The sequence below is a fragment of the Dipteris shenzhenensis genome, chromosome 31 (genome assembly GCF_047967505.1).
Source record: "Dipteris shenzhenensis isolate YYH24624 ecotype China chromosome 31, Dip_SZ_1.0, whole genome shotgun sequence".
NCBI classification, from domain to species: Eukaryota; Viridiplantae; Streptophyta; class Polypodiopsida; order Gleicheniales; family Dipteridaceae; genus Dipteris; species Dipteris shenzhenensis.
Window position 1 is genome coordinate 33,866,876 of NC_141626.1, and position 20,585 is coordinate 33,887,460.

The 20,585-nt window shown below is 43.1% G+C and overlaps 1 protein-coding gene across 1 annotated transcript; it reads left to right on the forward strand.

Moving 5' to 3' along the window:
• The first annotated feature begins 10,567 nt into the window (after positions 1–10,567).
• Positions 10,568–12,218, forward strand: LOC147881370 (Calcium-dependent lipid-binding (CaLB domain) family protein). The gene has a single exon (XM_087369924.1). The coding sequence runs from the start codon at positions 10,964–10,966 to the stop codon at positions 11,897–11,899; it is 936 nt and encodes a 311-aa protein (XP_087226050.1). The 5' UTR covers positions 10,568–10,963; the 3' UTR covers positions 11,900–12,218.
• Positions 12,219–20,585: the final 8,367 nt, after the last annotated feature.

Here is a 20,585-nt window from a genome sequence, read left to right on the forward strand (position 1 = left end):
GAGGGAGGATCACGAGGGAGGGGGGAGGGAGGACGAGGAGGAGGAGGGAACGGGGAGGAGGGGGTGAGGAGGGGAGGGGGGGGAGGAGGGGGAGGGGGAGGAAGGGAGGGAGGGAGGAGAGAGGAGGAGGGAGGGAATTATTGAACTTCAAATTTTGATTTTTCTGGCTCCCACCTAGGAGTAATTGTTGTGTAAGAGGTGGGGTCACTTGTGGGCTTAACCCACCTAGGTGAGGGAGTAGGACTTTTTGGGACCTACCATGGCCCTTTCATTAGGACTAATCCATTCCTTATAGGCCCTTTTGAGACCCCATTTCTCCCCTAATGAACAAGAATCCCATCAACTATCTGAGGATAAGAGGAAGAAAAAGCATTTACAATGGATTGGCCATGGAACATTTCATGTTGAATGGCATCTTGTTGAAAACCCTTAAGTGCTTGCATTGTTGTGATATAGGAGAAAATGCAATGCTCAAGTGCCTTTCTTTCATGTGTTTTCAATGGAAGAAAAGGTAGGATTACAATGCGAGAATGGCATTCTCTCTTCTAGCCAAATGCTAGTCCCCCAATTGCGACAAGAAGGATCCAAAGTTGGATCCCATATTGCCGATTCTTGTAGAGAGAGTACACACATACTTTACAATGCAGAACTACACATACTTGATAAGTTGTTATACTTGCATCTTGTTTATGATTGGAATCTTATTTTTCAAGAAGTATCTGCACGTTGCTTTGTAGAAGCTGAGAATCTACTTTCAGAGATGGGTTTCCATAGAGGATATGTCAAACTAAGGAGGACAACAAAATGTTTGGGGCAACAAAAAATCTTCTTGCCAAAGTGTCCATGGGTGGAGTGTAGGCAAGGAGATTCTTATCCAATCATTATCTTGATAAATAAAAACATACAATGTGTCAAAATACCTTGGGTTGGGAATGTAAAAAGTATTGTGTGAATGCACCACCAATAAGGCTTCACATCCTCAAGTAGTGACTTTAAGAGCAAAAGTATGGACAAATCTAGATGCATTGATAAATTTTTTTTGCCAACATCGAATTGACGAGATGTATTATGAAAGGCTTAGGATGGCTGTGAACGAGTTTATGCAACTAATGGTGAAAGCATGGGGGGGCTCACACATTATGTATCACATGGTAATCCTATCACTAGGGATGTTTTTATCAAAGCTATACTTATAAAATCCTAGTGAAAGTTTATCAAGCTAGCTTTTTGTTTCATAATATCAATAGAACATATTATAATTATATATATATTCTTTTGAAATTTGAAGGAAAAGTTGTAAATCCTAGCGAAACTTTAAATTTTTTCTTATAAAAGTTTCAAATCTTGGTGAATATTTCAGTCTTTTATTCTTATTAGGGCATACAAACTTTCAACTCCAATATAAAAGTTTCACTTCTTAACGAAACTACGAGGAAAAAATCATCCATGCCTATCACTGTCATAATCTTTAGAACTTGCTTTATAATATTTTTTTGTTGTTGAAATGGTGTTCGTCATGTTTGCAACATACTCTCTAGTATGCTCAAAGACCATGGTTTGTACAAAATTCGGGCCCTTTGTCCATTTGGAATAAACAAGGCATGGAGAAGTCACACTATAGAGCCAAGGAATCCTACATCAACAAGAACTCAAGGCATGGTGGTCGTGTCACTCATTGCACGAGATGTTCAATTGGTTTTCTAGATGTTTACTAGGTAGGACTTTGAAGTCTAAAAAGGAAAAGGCATCAAAACTTGCAAAAGAAAGTTCAAGTTGTATCAAAGAATACAAGGCATTGTGCTTGGAATTGGAGCTATGGTGTAATTGTATACTACTATGAAATGAATAAAGTGCATGTTTTGATGACAATTTGTGTACTTACACTTGGAGTCCAGGGTTGGGGTCGAGGTGGGACACAAGCTTGGGAACGGGGTGGGGTGATGGGTTGGGGAGGTTGGGAGGGGGTGGGCATGTTGAAATATGTCTCTATGATTGGATGAGAGAGGCAAGACGAGTGTAGAAGATAAGACATGAGGTGGAGAGATAAGGATGAGTGGAAAGACGAGTGTAGAAGATAAGACATGAGGTGGAGAGATAAGGATGAGTGGACACATGTCATGATGATGTGTAAACGTTAGAGGCCTCTCATTGTATGGTTGATATGACATCAGAATAGGGTTGGTTGAGTGTTGCCTATTTTGTCTCATACCCTCATGGAGTTTCTCGTGTGGTTTCTAGATCATACACTCATCTTGTGTGCCCTAGGCTTAGTGTAGGCATTTCTAGTCTTTTAACATGGTGGTATCCGAGCTTGGGTTGTCCTCGAAGCCTAGGTAGATTAGTGTATGCTTAGTTTTATCATGTTGTTTGTATACATAATAAGATTATGGTGCACTCTTATCATTTAGGAGAGTATGAGATTGCTGATTGTTGAATAATTATGGATCAACTTGCCCATGGATGAGGCAAGTGAAGATTGATGCTTTGGAAAGATCAAAACTTGCTCTGCAAAGGAAGGAGATTCTATTCGAAATAGAAGGAATATGCTACAAGAAAGAGTCAAAGAAAGGAGTTGCTCCTACAAGTAGATTGCTATAGCACAAAGTTGGGTACATTCATGCAAAGAAGAGAATAGTTTGGTACACACAGTTGATGTGAATGTTGCAAAAAAATATTGATGGATCAAGAAGAAGGCTCTGGAAGCAAATGAATGGCATGGCCAATCAAAGCTAGAGACTGAACATCACCCGACGTGAAGGATGGCAATAGGCAAGCATCATTGACATATAACAAAAAGACAACAAGCCGATGGTCAAATAGCAAACAGATGCACATGCCCTACAAAGACTCAAAGCTACAAGACAGAAGCTACACAGTGCCAATTACTGAGACAAGGCAACAAAGTGACTCTACAGGCAAACAGCTATGGATGAACTCCAATGAACTCAACAAGAAAAGGAGATAGCTGGCATGTGCATAGAGATGCCGAGAGAAGTAGACACAGCAAAGAAAAAAAACTCGGAGAAGAAGCACCAAAGGCAGTGCAACATAAAACCGAGATGAATCACAGTTGCGAGTAGTGAGGAAGACGATGATGGTAGGTAGCCAACCGGTAGCCCAAGGAGGAGATGCAAATATTGGCTTGCTTAGGACTGGTAGCTTGAAGCACCTGTAGCAACACAATAAGCAGCAAGACGTTGGTAAAGGAGATAGACCTCACAAACTGTGAGACAAAGAACGAGTCAATGGCCAAGCAGAAGGACACGATGATGAAGCCAGAGAAAAATATGCATTGCAAAGGAAGAGAAATGGCCAACATGAGGACTCAGCCAACTGAACAGGCAATATGGCGAGATGCTACAAATGGTAGCCAATGGAGTTATTCATGGAAAGGATAAGGTCAGTTTAGGTTTAACCCGCATAGGCAAAGTTTAATTCAATTGAGTCAGTACTACCATATCATCAACCACATGTCAGATTCCATGTCATTGACACATGGCACACAACACTATGTGCTTGGTAAGCACAGTGATCACCTTCCTTGATGAGAAACTTTAACAAGGCATAACTTTTGGCCCTGAAAAAATTTTGTAGAAGTTCAAAAAGCAAAAATGATAAAAAAATTATGCTATACATAGTAAGCAAATTAGGCTTGTATTGCAATTTTTGTTAAGGTTGAATTCGTCCAAACCGCTCTTCAATTGAATCCTAATTACTGTAATAAGCTTGCCTTAGGTACCAATGATGAAGCCAAGGAAGCTAAGAAGCAATATAATTGAGGAAATGACATCCAACTTATGAGGAGGATCCCACAAGAGTATTGAAATTACCACATCTGAGTTACACCATTGGCTAATGAGCCTGATAGGGGACTTGGGGGGAAGGGGGGGGGGGATTATCATTGTAATCTCACACTACACCTCTGATAATATAGGTATTTGGTTATGACAAGCCTAGCATCAAGGTGGGTGTTGAAATATGTGATGTCATAAGAGTGGTATTAAGGAGAATCTATGATTGGATAAGAGAGGCAAGAGGAGTGTAGAAGATAAGACATGAGATGGAGAGATAAGGATGAGTGGATGGATCACATGATGATGAGTAAAGGTGAGCTTGAAGATCCATATAAGAGGCCTCTCATTGTATGGTTGATATGACATTGGAATAGAGTTGATTGAGTGTTGCCTATTTTATCTCTCTCCCCTCATGGGGTTTGTCATGTGCTTTGAGACCCCATATAGATGATACACTCTTCTTGTGTGCCCTAGGCTTAGTGGTGGTCATGTCTAGTCTTTTAGCAAGGGGCAAGTGGAGGGGAGGGGAGGGGAGGGGCAGGGCGGGGGGGGGGAGGTATGGAACCCTAAACCTAATTGAAAGGGGCCTAACAAAGATGATGGTCCTATACAAAACGTTTTTTAAAGCCCTAACTCTCATTATTCAATGGCAAGAGTGAAGAACACTACTAAGCCAATAGGACATCACCTTAGGCTTCCCCCCCCCCAGAATTTTCCCTCTATCTACATGGTCTCCATGCACAGGAATCCCTCCTGGGGTGTGATTCCCTCTAGCTCCACGAATCCCTCCGGTGGCACCTCCCATGAGCTCTCCCATGAGCCCTCCCCTAACTCCCGTGAGCTCTCCCGTGAGCCCTCCCCTAACTCCCTTGAGCCCTCCCCCAACTCCTCTGATCCCTCCCTGAACTCACATGAGGATCAACCTAACTTGTGTTAGCTCTTGGCCAACTCATATGAGCAGCAACACTCCCTGAGCCTTCCCGTGATCATCATGATAAATCTACTCATCTATCTGCTCCTCATGAGAAACAGAACTCCCCTAACTATGAGAAATAGGCCTCCCCCCCCAAGAGAAACATACCACCCCTCCCCTGGCTCTCCCCCAGTTGATCAGGAGCAAAATGTCTTTGAGTATCTCGTCCAGATCGCGAACCTTGTAGAAAGGCCTCTTCCTGAAAAGCAGGCAGCAAGGAAGCCCACCATTATCCCCCTTCCTCTTCTACAACCAATCATGGGTATAGTACAATACCACTTAAAGGGGTCCCTTTGCCACCACCTGTGCCCCCTCCATCTCCAAAGGAAAGAAAAAGAAGACACCACGAAAACCCCATCAGGTTCGAGTCAGGGGCACACCAGGAGGATTCAGATGAAGAACAAGTAAGAGAAGAGTGCCGAGGCAGTTGAAAGCTAACAAGAGGGCATGGAGCAAAAAAGTCAGGTTACTTGTACAGCCTCCACCAAGAGTGAGGAAGCCATATAGAGCAATACTAGGAGTAAGAGCCATCAGATAAATTAGGCACCTACGGAAGATCACTGAGAGCCTAATTTCGCATGCTCCTTTCCAACGCATTGTACAAAAGATCACACAGGGATACAAGGACGATGTGCATTTAAGTACAGGTGCTATGGTAGAGAAAGTCACAAGAGGGCTCTTTGAGGATGCAAACATGTGTGCCATCCACACAAAGCGTGTCACCGTGATGGACAAGGATACGGCTCTAGCAAAGCGACTATAGATGGATCCCAGCCTTAGGCCTTAGAATATCCCATTGCCAAAAGTGGCTATGCATGGATACCAGCCTTAGGACTTAGAATATCCCCTTGCCCTTTCGAGGCACATCTTTGTATCTAATGCCCACAGGGCAAACTCTTTTACTGAAAAGTACTTTAATTTTCTTCAATATCGCATTGTTGATGCTTATGATGCGTTTGTCTTTTCCTTTTCAATGTCAATATGTTTTAAAAGGGTGAATAATGTAATTTTAAATGGGACTTTCATTTCTATCAAATCCAGGAGGAATTTCACTTGCTGTAGAAGGCAAATTTGTCAACCCACCATGATGCAAATTTGGGCATTTGGAGGCTTCCCAAGTGACCAAATTTGTGCCGTGGTGGATTTTGGTATTTTTGTGTTCCTTGCAACGTCCCATACAACTTTGCCTTTTGCGGCATGGTGAAATTTCTCCTAGATTTGATAAAAATGATGACTAGAGTGCCCAGAACTATCCAAGAGCATAAAATTCGCTTTCATATTACTTAATAAAGTGATGAACAAAGATATGGCCATAGGGGAAAATGTTAAAACACAAATTACTTTTTTTTTCTCGAACATTTTTTTAAATGTCTTCTACAACTTTCTTTTATGAATAATACATTATGAAAGGGTGATTGATGTCATTTCATGATGGTAGTGTTATTTTTGTCAAATCTTAGAGGAATTAAAGTATGCCAAAGAAGGCAAAGTTATTCAGGCCAAATTTTTACTCTGGAAGGTTTCATGGTTTCTTGGCTCCTTGCGACGTCCCAGACAACTTTGCCTTTTGTAGCATGGTGAAATTCCTCCTGGATTTGAAAAAAATGATCATCACAATTCCTAGAACTAGCCAAGAGTATAATACTGACCACAATGTATAAAGGGCTAAAAAATGATCTTGCCTAAATGTGCTACGAACATGGCCTTGTCAAGATGAGAACTCATCGGCCTCAGATGCCTCCTGCAACAATTCAACAAACATTAGAACACTAACAAAATGAGTTATACCAGAAGAGACCATCAAAACATAGAACATTGTTCCAACCTACCACTATAGCGTTGTCGGCTTCTATAATTCCTTCCTCTCTTGCAAGGTTGATGGATCTTTGTGATGTATCCTGATCCATCTGAGAGGTGGAGGCTTTCTCCTATTTTGTCTTGGAAGTGGAAGCTTCTGCATCAAAGGGATGTGCATCATATATTGACATGTCTGCATCTCTCAATATAACCACCGCTATCAGTAGAAGTTCTTCCATTGTTTGGTCTTCTGAACCCAAAAATCCACGATCTTGGACACTTGTGTCAACATCAAACCCAGATACAACTCGCATTGCCTCATCATCTTGTAGGCCAAAAAGCACCTCGATGTCATGGATGAACACATACTCTTCTCCATCAACAAGGAGGGGGACAATACCATATGTCTGATACTGGGTCGATGGTCTCCAATGTAGGTTCTTGCTCTATGCTTGCAAGGGGTTCTTGGAGTAGGTCCAATGCTTCAACTGCTTCCATATCCTCCCTCGCATGGTCAAGATTCTCTTTCACATATATGGTCTAGGGACGAGGATATCAACAGCTTTGATAAAGGGGGTGCTTGACGATGAGGCTTCTTCCTCTGAATTTCCCAACCTGGAGAAGAAAGATGAATGTCATCTCCCATGAAGGGAACCTAGTGCATGCATTTCCTATGATCCCTGCTTCCAAGAGGTCATTCAGTTCTAGCTCCCTAAACCCATCTTCTGTAACAAAAATGGGCCAAGTGCTTCACAAACTTGGGTTCAGATACTTGATGTAATCTACCAGAACCCATCTTTTCAAAGACACATCAAGTCAATATGCAAAATTAGTGAAATTCTCTTGCATGTACTTGACAAGATCTTTGAAGTTATCCTTGGCTTGCATATATGTGCCTAGCACATCTAAGTCTTGTCAGACATTGAAAAAAAGCTCTTCTCGCGATCTGTAAATGCAGTTCACAAGATGAAATCATGGAGCGCAGGTCTTGCTGAATCCATGGAAGATGTGCTCAAATAGTAGCGAGACTAAGTGAGTGAGATAGTTTTGAGGGTTGGAGTTTCTATGGCTCTCTAAAAGTGAAAATGAGAATTGAGTGTAAAAACAACTCCTACCTTTAAATATATATATCAAAACCCTAAATCATAAAATCCCCAAAAATTTTGGATTTTTTTTGACATGAAAGCATGGGGAAAAAACATTAAAATAAATTGCACCTCATTTTGAATGCCCTCCATTTCTTGAAATAAGAACTACGAAATGGCAAAAAATTTAATGGTGCACTAGTCAAACACATTGTTAACTATCTTCAAAGCTGCAAGAGAAATGAAATTGGTGCTATGCATGAACTTCTCTGCACGTTTGCCGATCTTTTCACCATTTGAAATAAAGTTGAAGAACTCTGACATGCCATCCTCCATGACCAATAAGTGTCCTTGCACATCCCTTAGAGTCCATTGCGATGCGATAGTCACATTCTTGACATCTCCCTAATCAACATCAATAGAAAAACTTACCCCTGTGGTGTCTTCATTGTTGGAGCGGAAGCCACCAGCCATTTGTTTTCTTCCAGTGCTCGTATTAAAAAGCTAAATTCAATATTTGGCGTGATATATGGGATCTAATAACCACATTGTCCTTACATGCGTGACATTGAAACACGTCACCCTTTTGTCCACCTGACCTAGTGTAAATCTTCAAGAGCATTTTCATCTATATGCTTGCAAGACCACATAGTTTTTGTTCTATGCATATGTATATTCTGAAAAAAATGAAATAAAATGTGCAAAGACATAATCCAAGATAACCTTGCCATGGATCCAAATGTGAACTTCATAGCCATGCCTACATCCTTTGCAATCTTGTCATTGTATGATTGCAATGTCCTCGACTCCACCATGCTGCAATCCATGTCTTGAAGTTGTTGTGATGCAATGCTTGTAGATATCCATAGCTTGTTTGATGCTATCCTTGAGTGATGTATGTTGCATTATACCAATACACCTTCTTCTTTCGTAAGGAGGTCGACTTCTCCCCAACATGCATCTGCTTAACTAAATCCTCATGAATCGTAGTGAACTTGCCTATAAATTACTTGGTTACTTCTCAAAGTCTGAAGGGAAAACATCTGCCATGAATAAGAGCTCTTATAAACCAAACACAAAATTTCCATAGTGACTCATTACACTTACTGGTGAAAAACGTACATAGAAAAACTTACAGTGTGATGTGCATCCTAGATTGATTGATTGATGGAGGCAGCCGCATGTCTTTTCCCATATAAACGTGTTTCCATCTTTGCAAGCCATCCTTCCTTCCCAAACTTGAACTTCAAGATGCGGCCCTTCCACTCATGCAAGATATCACCTCTCTTACTCTTGGGAAGCTTATGTGGACCTTAGGCCAATCCTTTCATGACTATCTAGTCATTCAAGCTGTATGCAAGCGATCCATTCATCCAATGCAAGCGATCTCGTGTTCTGAAAAACACAAGAGGTCACAACGTTGCATGGTCTTGTAGCCCTCTTCCTCACCATGCTTGTAGAGGTCACAACAGTAGGAATGGGGCTTCTACACAGGGCAATGTAGCTCAGAGGAAGAGAGCAACTCCAATCTATCTATATATATATATAGATAGATAGATAGATAGATAGATAGATAGAGAGAGAGAGAGAGAGAGAGAGAGAGAGAGGGGGGGGGGGAGGGGTTGAAAAGAGGAGCTGTTGCAGCCAAAATGGAAGAGAGAGAGATAGAGGAGCTGCAATAGTCAAAATGAATAGAGGAGGGGCCAGATTAAAAGGGGTGGAGAAATAGGGAACAAAGGGCATTGGAGGGGCGTTGCAAGAGAGGGAAACCCCATATTCAAATTAAATGGAGGAAGAAACAGGTTGGACAAGAAAAGTGGGCCAAAGAAAGAGAGACAAACCACCTAGAGAGAGGGGGAGGAATGAAAACTCACCCAAAAGCGCCCACAAATGTCCTCTTGCAAGCCATTTGGGGTTGATTTGGGGAAGGTGCACATGGGAGGAATGTAAGGGTAACAACCAATAGGGGCTCTTTGTAGGCCTACCCACCCTCTAGGCTCCACCGCAAGATACCATTATCCCACACCTTGGAGCACTCTCATTAGTACATGCCCACTTGAGATAGCCATCCAATAAGAAACCTGCCTATCAAAGACTATCTGAAATAGGGGCACATGTTTATCCGAATTGGGTGAATTCAACCAGAGTGCAAACGGAATTCAGGGCACATAATCCGATAGGAGGCGAGGAGAGGTGCCTCATTGGGTGTCAGTCCTTTTCTAGCCGTGCCTATCGGTGCACCTGCCTTGCATTCGTCAGGCTTCGTTTCGAGGTTCCGACTTCCATCCATTACAAGATTCTATGCTAGGTGCCAGGCAATTAGAGTCGGAACCCCTTGAGAGGAGTGTCATGGGCCCAGGGTGAGAAGAAGATGATGAGGATCCCATGGAGGAAATAGCAAGAGAGCCAAATACGGAGGACGAGTCCGCAAGGCATGAGGATCACGTGCATAGCAAGGACTCAGGAGTCAAGGTTGCGAGAGGACGCGGAAAAACTGCCAAGCAAACAGATTTGGATTTGGATGGGTTGAAATTGAACGATTGAATTCAGAATTGAAGGTGGTTTGGAAATTGGGTCGGAAGAAAACGACGATGGATGATGATTCACGATGTTTCTCGGAGGAAAATCTATGTTGTCGGTTTGCTGTTTGTGCCGGCCAGATATCTGTTCATTGTTCCTGCGAGAAGCTTCATTAATGAAGCTTCACAACAGAAGAATCATTCTTGAAGCTCCACAACAGAACAATCATCAGCTCAATCGCAGCAAAATTGGATCTTCCGATGCTTGCAACAAACATGTGACAGGAGCTTCAATCAATGAAGCTCACTGCAGAAAAATCATCAGCTCAATTGCAGCAAAATTGGATCTTCCGAGTTCTGATGCTCGCTCTGCAGTTTGTTTGATCTTTGAATTTGCACAAAATTGGATCAGTTTGGTCTTTGAAGTTTGAATTTGCCGTCGCAACAGAACTGTGAATCGATGCACCATTGCACACAACAGCATCATTTTGCCATATAAAATTCCATCTTGCAGCCGTCCTCTCGGTGGATTTCCTGCTCACACTCATCGGAAAGCGTGGTTTTTTTAATTTATACGCTTTCGAATCGATCCACAAAAAAAACTGTTTCTCGACGCGATCCCAGTTTAGTTGCCGGCTTTATTACGCGCTTTCCGCGTTAGCATATATTTCCCAAAAGCAATTGCGCGTTCCTCACTTCATGCATTCCCCCCTCATCTAGAGCTTGTCCTCAGATCTACCACGCCCAATTTGCCTCGCCTGCGTTTCAGAGCTCTCATCTTCCTTCCGCAGCACCATGGCTCGCCCTCACGCCCCCCCCGAGCTTGAGGTCGTCATCGACTCCGCTAAAGATCTCAAGAATGTCAACTGGAAGCACGGTGACCTCCGCCCTTACGCAGTCGTTTACATCGACCCTGCCGTCAAGATGAGCACCAAGGTGGATGGCAGTGGCGATACCGATCCCCGCTGGGGAGAGAAACTCGTCCTTCCGGTAACGAGGGATCTTGAGGACGCTGTTCTCACGGTCGAGATCTACCACGACAAAGCTTCGGATCCGGACAAGGCGATTGTGGGCAAAGCCACGCTCCCCCTGATGGAGGTCGTGGATGCGGGGGGGTTTGAGGAGATGCAAGAGTACAAGCTGAAGCTGAAGCGTCCATCGGGGCGTCCTCAAGGCAAGGTACAGATCACCGCGCGATTGAGGGAGCAGAGAGTGCCACCACCGAGCTCATATCCGACTCCATACGGGCAAGGCTACTATCGCCCTCCTGCGGAGAGTCGCGATTGGCAAGGTTATCCTGCTGCTTACTCCCCATATCCAGCTCCCTACGGCCAAGCCGCGCCTCAGGGCTATCCTCAGCCATACGGTGCTCCAGCATCAAACTATTCTCCTTATGGGGCTCCGCAACCGTCCTATGGCGCCCCTGTGAATCCTTCTTACGGCCAGCCTCCCCCATACTATCAGGGAACTGGATCGTCAGGCTATGGTGTGCAGCCAACGGGGCAAGATCTTCCGAAGAAAGGGAGTAAGTTTGGAGGGATGGGAGCAGGACTCGCAGTGGGTGCGCTTGCAGGAGCAGTGGGGGGGTTGGCCCTTGGCGAATATGTTCAGCATGAGGAGAACGAAGCAGCCGAGAGGCAAGAAGAGGAGGATGAAGACCGTTTTGCAGCAGAGGAGGGTGGTCGAGATGACTATGGAGGCGATGATTACTACGGCGGGGATGATTTCTGAACGCTACAGGGATTTTGCCGTTTGCTACATAGGTTTTGCTCCATATATAATCTCCTAGCTTTTTGCATCGTCTCATCGCCCGACAAACGAATGCTTGTTCTAGTAAAATCATACTAATATCCAGCGTTCATTTTGGACACGATCTGCAATCGAGCTGAAAACTTAGAATGATACCTGTTCATTCTGGACATCATCTACAATCAAGAAAATAAGAATGTCGATTTTCCCTTACGTTCTGAGCTTTTGACATAAATGTTGATTCTACCAGTTGACAGTGTACTTGATCTGCTTTTAGAATGAAATATTCTGTCTGCTGTCCCTTTCTCAGATGAAATGAAATGGTAGAATATCTGCTGCTATATGTCACGAGCATCTGGTAGCATACGGGAAGTTCAATGTTTGTCCTTCAGGTTAAATGCGTAAAAGCCGTAGCTAGGGGACTTATGATAGATCTCTGTGTTGACATTGAAAATCTAGAGGAATGCATTTGATGCACAGAGGAAAAACAAAGCACTCGCCCTTAAATGAAAGGGGGCTCATGGGCAAGCAGCTTGGGCAGTTGTAGAGCTGATAAGATTGGACTTGTTGGAGGGTTGTGCATCGATCTGCAACTTTTGTTCAAATGAGTTCATGGCAGGATTTGAGAGCTTTGGGTTCATGCAGTCAGTGCCTATCAACTGCTAAACATTGACTCCGCTAATTCTTCCTACTGTCGTTTGCATTTGTTCCTAATAAGCTCCTTTTCTAAGCTTTTTTCTTTTTCTTTTCTCAAACACAATTGATGAGAATCTGTGGGATGGGGAGAGGACCTTGCAGGAATATTACTCATTGTGGTAGAATGAAAAGAGTGATAGATAGGAATTGAGAGGCCTTGTAAGGCATTTGTTGTTACGTATTTGGTCCAGCACCATAGTGTTCAGAACTACGACGTACCATCTTTTTACAAAGAGCACAAATCAAATTTTAGAGCTTTGCTCTGTGGCTGACGCTCTCCTGGAAGGTGACAAAAATTTAGCATGTTTGTTTGTGAATATGAAAGTGGCCCTTTGTTTTGAGCACTTCTGATGTGAGTCAAGATGTTAGCTTCTTCCCGAATTTTTGTATGTTAATGATACTGATTTTGGAAATGAAGTTGGGTCTTCCAAACGTTGTTAATGATGTGTCAGCCATGAGACTGGGATTTTTTATTGAGATTGTTATGTAGCAGCCAAGGGATGTATTGCCTGTGATTGAGCGTTAAGAGCTCAGATGGTTTGCTTCCTAAGTTAGGAGACCGTTTTAGGCGTTGAAACCGGTTGCACCTCGTGCAACCTTTTCTTCTACTTTGTTTCAGTAGGCGTAGAGGGTTGAGGATCTCCCTTATGTGGGCATATACCATGATATCTCCCTCTCCTCCACCCCTTCTGGATTGTGTTGTTCTGCTGATCTGCACTGGGCTTTGGTACTTCAATGGCTATATATAGTTAGCAGCAACCTGCCTTCAAGGGAAAAGAGTTGGCATTGTCTGCCTTGTCCATGTGCTGCTTCAGCCTTGTCCTACACACGGTCCTTTCTGAATGGGTGTCCATTTCTATATGTGAGATGTTTATTTTGTATTTGATAAATATTGAAGATAACAAATATCAGCTGAAATTCACATTCTGATCTGTTTGGATCGAGTCAAAATATTCAAAGTTTTGTGAGTCATATAACTTCATAAACAATATAACAGTGCATTTTCATGTTATGCTTGGCATCTTTGGCTGCGGATCCTCAGCCTAAGTTTCCTAACCAAATCGTGATCCCCGCTACATTGCTATGGTCCTCACGCGAGCGCTGGCAGCTCAAGCGAGGTTTTGTTTTAGGAAAAGATTCTATGGCGTGGGATTGCAGCCAATTAGAGAGTTCCTGGTTAGCCTCGCTGTTAACTTAGACCAGAAATACATTGGGATGTTCTTTGAATTGCAATGGGAGACAAGCCTTGGGAGCTGCGCGGTGCAGAATATACCGGGGCTGCGAACTTTTAGGAGACGTTTCACCATCTCTTCAACTTGCAGACATTACACAAAGTACACATGAAGACATCATGGGGGAAATGCCCATTGGAGCCACCTTGACTTTTGGGAATGCCTTCACCTTGATTTTTGGGAAATGCCCGAACTTGGAGGGAGGTTCGGGGCATTTTCTTTTTGACAGAGAGATCGGGCACGTGTGCACCGGAGATTGCAATCTGGTATTCTTGTTGCCTATCCATTGCAAACGGAATTAGGGGCAGATGGTTGCCTGGAGTTGGCCGGATCCTATTGGAAATGCGCTTCTGATTGCTTACTGGTTGACTGCCTGCCCCTGCCTGCCTGTGCAGTCCAATATGCAGTCAGGCAGCATACAGTCTTTCGATTGAATTCCATTGAGCAAGTGGGTGGCACCTCAGCTCCAACCTATTGGATGGAAGAAGAAAGTCGATCATGTGCCCAGGGTGAGAGAGAGGGGGCTGATCTTCAGCTTGCCATCTCATTAGTTTGTCTTTCCTAGCCATTTTTTGAGGCTGATGGTGACGTCTCAAGCCTAGTGATGCTTACCGATGGAGCATACGGATGCATCCTCTACAAAAAAAATGCCTTTAATCATACGGCGGTGTTGTCTTCCTGCCAGCCCCAAACCTTGACGAGCATGTTCAAGATAGTGGATACAATTTTCGATCGTCGGAGAAATCCAACAACTACTTTGGGGGTCGAACAAATTTCATCTCCTCCTCTCTCAGTGTTCTTTTCTTGAATTGCCCCCAATAGAGTCTAAATGATGTGCTCTGTGTTCTTTTCTTGAATTGCCCCCAATAGAGTCTAAATGATGTGCTCTGAATGTTTTAACATGGAGCCCTCCTATTTTCACTCATTTTGCATTTTTTGGACTTTTTCTTGATTTTATTGATAGGTGCTAAGAAACTAGATGGATTCGTTTGCACTTTTCAAGCAAGGCTGATGGGACGTGAAGCTTATGTCATGGAGGGGAAAAAAGGGGGAAATAAGCATGGTTCACATTAGAAGAGCATATTTTAGACGGTTTTTCCTTGGTACATGACATAGTAATTCAAAGGAAATTGAGATAGGGATATAAAGAAATGTCACATCAATAGTAGAGAAGTATGGGAGTAATTGGTTACTAGGGGAGATTGGAATATGATCGAGGTATGTGTGGATAGTCGCATGTGTGTGAAGAGGTTTGTCATGGGTAGACAAGGATAGATGGGAGGAACTCTATTTGGAATTGGGGCTTATTGATTGCGTGGAGTTAAATCCCAAGGGTTTGGGTGGCTTCTCGTAAAATAATAGGAGGAAAGGAGAGGAGTCTATCACGAGGAGAATTGATTAGTTTTACACATCTGGTAAAGGTTGGTGGATGGCAGTTTCGTTAGGCGAGTATGTGGTAAGCATTGGGATTTCTAATCACGTCTTGGTTGTCTAGCGTTTTTGATGGTGGTCAATCTAAGGATGTACCTTTTAAGTTTAATAGCAAGTTTCTAGAGCGGATGCCTTTTGTGAGGTGGTTAGAACTATTTGTAAAGAGGGGATAATGTATCCTTGTGATTCGTGGGATGGTGCCATTAGAGGGGTTTATAAGGTGGCTATAAAATGGGATTGGCAATGGAAGAGTGCCTAGAGGGAATCTTACCTAGCATTAGAGCCTCATTGAAGTTGGCTTTAGACGAGTGTACACTATTAGTCAAGGAGGAGGAAGCTTTAGCAAGTTTGAAGCTAGAGCAGGCAAAATGGCTCAGGGTTAATAGTCGCCAGTTGTGGCTTCAGGTAGGTGACTGTCCATCTAAATATTTCTTCAACTTAGTAAAGAGAAAATATGCCTGAGAATTGGAATGGGGAGCTAATAGCGGAATATTGGCACATTGCTTGTGTGTTTTGAAATGAATTGGGGGAAATTGTGGGGTAGGAAGGGGTGCAGGATGCAGTGGGGGAGAATAAAGTTCAGAGTGCTTTAATAGATGTGGAATGTCAAGTGTCAATTGTTCGTGTCGGTTTAGCTAAAAGTTTTTAGAGGAAGAACTGTGTGAAAAGGAGAAATCTCCAGGCCATGATTGTTGAGGTTGGTGTAAATTGCACCATACCTTAAAGGAATTAGGGGCAAACCCTAACTTAACCTTAACCCTAAGGGGTTCTCATGTATATATTTCAATACAACAGAGTGTATAGGTAGCTATATCGTGTGCACTCCCCTCTCTCTCTCTCTCTCTCTCTCTCTCTCTCTCTCTCTCTCCACTTTATCATGGTATCAGAGCCTATGGTGCAAGCCATTGCACCTTGTCAAGGCACTAATCCCTCAGTGTGCGAGGCATCCTCCTTCTCTAATAGCGAGATTCGTGTGGTTCATCCTTCATGAGAGAGTTTCCTGTGAGAAAGTCAAAGACCTTGTTCCGTCAAGGTGACAAGCCATCCTTCGTGAGGCATCTTCAACTCTTAGCCTCTTCTCCTCTTCGATCTGCTTCAGAAAGCTCGCCATTCTGAGCTATGAAGAGAGAGTTATGTTCTTTATAGTGTTGCTACCTTCATCCTGTTGAGTATGGGATTCATTTCATGAGTTTTGGCTTCTTTTGAGAGAATTCTGTCACTCTGGTTCTCTCATTCTAGATTGCAACTTCTACAAGCACAAACGACTCTTTTGAGCAACTCCTATGAGTTCGTGGAGCACTACACAACTCCATAGTCAAGTAAGACAAATAGACTCTACTACCTAGCAACACCATAAACGAGCAACATGCTCCAAATTAAGCATCTACTATAGCCATGCTAGGACAACAAGCAAAGATGCTAACAGTGCAGTTCAACAAGTGACGACTTGGACCTTGTAGCTTCTACAGTCACATGCGGTGATTCCCTCTATAAGCTACAACGAGTCGCCAAGCAATAGACTCCCCACAACGACTCTCACAAGCAGGCATCCACATAACACACGCTTCAACAAGCTAGCCTCGACTGAGCAGAGGCTACACTCGTCCACACAACTCAACGAGTCTCCTACGACCTCCGGCACGAAGGACCAAAGCATCTAACATCTCCTACAAGTACCTCAGCAGCTGCAACAGAAGGTGACCTCAGCCCACGATGCTACAAGGTGACAAGCATCGACTCCACAACACACCAAAATGGCACAGCAGACCATCACAACTAGAAGCAAAGAAACACGGGACCCAAATGGCAACATGAGCTTCAACAACGTCTATGCTAGCGACCATCCATGTCCATCTCCAACGATTATAAAAACGACTGAGCCTACGAGCTCCTGCACACAACGCTCATGGAAGGAAGCGCCAGCCTTGACCAACCCATACTATAGAAGCATATCAACAGATCCCCAACATGACTTGCAACTGGCAGCTATAGCCTTTGACACTGTGTAGAAAGCCTCCACCAACGAGCACACCTTCAATGCTCACAATGACTACCGCCAACCATGAACGCTTCACGACTCAAGGATTAGGCTTTGATGTAGGAGAGGTGCCATTGATTTAGGCCACCCTCTCCCCATTTCTATAAAAGAGGGATTTCCCTCTCAAATCAATAGAACAGCCATTGCAATATCTTTTGTGTTCTCACTCCTCTTGCCACAATGGATCTATTCTTCCCCACATTCCAACATTTGGTATCAAAGCCACTCTAACCTCCATGAGCATCTAGATCTTCCAAAACTGCCATGTCATCATCTTCCCCATCTCTCTCGTTCTTCATGCTTTCTACCACCTCTTTCCCTAAATTTTCCAAGTGCTTGTTCTCCCTCTGTAGGCGATCATTTCTCGAGCCCTCTGAGCTATAGATTCCTTAGGTTAGGAAAAATCTTCAAGTCCAAGCAACTAAGGAAATACTGCTCTAGTCGTGCATGCTGACAGCTTCTCTATGCAATAAACTTTTGCATAATTCGGCTTGTAGGAATAGCCATTTCTCAAATGCTCTTAGTACAAGTTGGGAGACATTACAAGAAAGGTGCTGATGAAGTTTGAGCACCAACTCCTGCTAGAGTAAGGAGAAAACGTGAAAAAACCAATTGGAATAGGAGCATCTCTCCACGACAACACAACATGAAATTTTGCCATTCCTCTCTACTGGAAGTAGTCCTCAGGAAGAGCTTCCATTTTCCTTTGAAACCCATCTCAAAGATTTTGTTTTCTGCTTCAATTGCACCCTCCAACTTCAGACTATTCAATTTGGGGGTAATAGTGATATCTGCTTCTAATATGAACCATTGAATATGGTTAAGTGCTAGAAAGTTTCATTATATCTCAGTTATCTTTGGTCTTTTGGATGTTTGACCATTGGAAGTGATATGAAATATTTTTCAGTCTTATCTTTGGAGCACTGTCTTGCGCTTTGACAGTTTTGGTAAATGATCATGATGCATTTATGATATATTTTGAATTGAATATGTTTGAATGCTATTTTGTGAAGGAATAAACACTCCCTTGTAAGAGGTAAGACCTTCCTAATGGCTAACATGAGTAAGATAGATGGTCATTCTTTCCATACTTGGTAGACCAAGGTCGAGTTCATTCTCATGAAGAAAGGTCTATGGAATAGTGCTTGTGGAAAGAAGAAGAAACCTTCAACAAGAAAAGGTGAAATAGCATGGACAGTGAAAGATGAAAAGGCTTTAGCAATTATTGCTTTGGGTCTTATTGATGAATATACTCATCACATTTATGGGAAGGACACTTCACATGATACATGGAAGACACTTGATAAGATATTTGGTGCCAAAGGTAAGCACTCAAAGATGATACTTATTCACAAAATATTAGAATGCTTTTGTGGAAAGACCAGCCACATTGAGGAAGAGCTTGAAGACAAGAAGAAGATCACGGAGAACAAGGAAAAGAGCTACATCAAGAACAAAGAAAATCTTGCTAAAGAGAGAACTCCATCAAAAAATCAAGTCGCAAACTGTGTGGTAGAAGATAAAGACTATGCCTTTTGAGCACTTTGTCTTTTGAACATTCTTTATCATCACTTGGTCAAATTTTTGAGGTTCTCTGCCTGAAACAGTACTCCAAAAAGAATATTACGTGTTTTTGTCTTTTGTAAATCACCTCTGGTCACCATATGATGTAGGCCATGCGATATGTGTTTACCCCCATGGTACCTCTTGTAGACACGAGAAACTAGGTCCACACAAAGGGAGCACAAAGGCCTAAGATTCACGCTTGTACATGCAAGGGAGATAACCATTTTTGGGGGGCTATCCCTTTTTGGTAAACCTTGACCCTTGGGTACCCTTGCTAGCATGAGATCCTAGCCATAGATTTATCCTTGACCACCATGAGATGGCATGAAAAACTATGTGACTAGATGTATCCTTGACATAGCAAGAGGCAAACCCTTGAGGGGGGCTATGTTGGGATATGTGTGATCAAGGGCTTGCTAGGTGCATGTGTGCATCCACTAGCAGTCACATGGTTGTGTGTGTGTGTAGGAGAGGCACACTTAGTGCCATAGTCCATGACACAGGTGATGATGTAATGCAAAGGACCCCACATGGGGTGGTGCCTATGATTGTGGAGTTCCTATGATTTAGGAGTTACCTCCTTTGATGTAGGAGAGGTGCCATTTATTTAGGCCACCCTCTCTCTATTTCTATAAAAGAGGGATTTCCCTCTTAAATCAATAGAACACCCATTGCAATATCTTTTGTGTTCTCACTCCTCTTGCCACAATGGATCTATTCTTCCCCACATTCCAATAGGTTTGACATATTTGGCGTAAGTCCCCTGCGGTAGCCTGAGCATAAGAACCTAGTGGTAGCTCTATATAGTGTTCTCATGGGTAAACACTCTCGCTGGTACGTGGGTAAGCCTCTAGCACAGAGCACCAGACTGCCTCTAGCATGGAGTTGTTTACATCACAAGTTTGATGATACACCAGTCATGACTTTGGATGATATGCATGAGTGGAAAGAGAACCTACTTCGACCATTTATTGCCACAGGCTACGTACCAGTTTATGATGTAGACTCGAGCATCACTGGTCTTGAAAGATTGGACATAGCTGTTCCACATGATAGCATGGATCAACCTAGACCTTCTGATCATGCACACTTGTTAGTAAGCCCTTAGCCTGAGGCAATCCCATTAACATCAACACAGTCTGATTCTGGTGACGTACAACCATTACATTCATGCATGGATGCAACTCTAGCTATTGCCACCACAGATGATGCAGATACACAACAAGAGTTACAGCAGCAGTGAGTGATCATACAGATTTTTAGCAGGGAAGTCCTCGGTATGAGGCACTTACATCTTCTGCAGCATGTAGAGATACATGCAATAGTGAATTTAGCTCTTTAGGTGATTCCTTTCCATTATCCATCATTGATACAGAGCATATTACATCCTTAGACACAGTTTTCATCAACAATATAGATCAGTGTTCATGATACTCTAGCATTGGCATAGTCATGCCGCATTGCATCATACTCATCCAGTGATCACCACCTCTTTCGATCATTAGATCATCCCTCAGCATGAGGACATTTATGCATCAGTGCATTCCTTCCCTAGTGCAGTGGACATCATCAGGTTTAGCCATAGCGCAACATGGGGAACCTTAGCGTTTTAGCATGCACTTATGGCTATTGTATACAGTCCATACTTGATGCAGATTAGTGGTTGGATCTAGGATTACAGATCTATCTTGACATTAGCATTCGG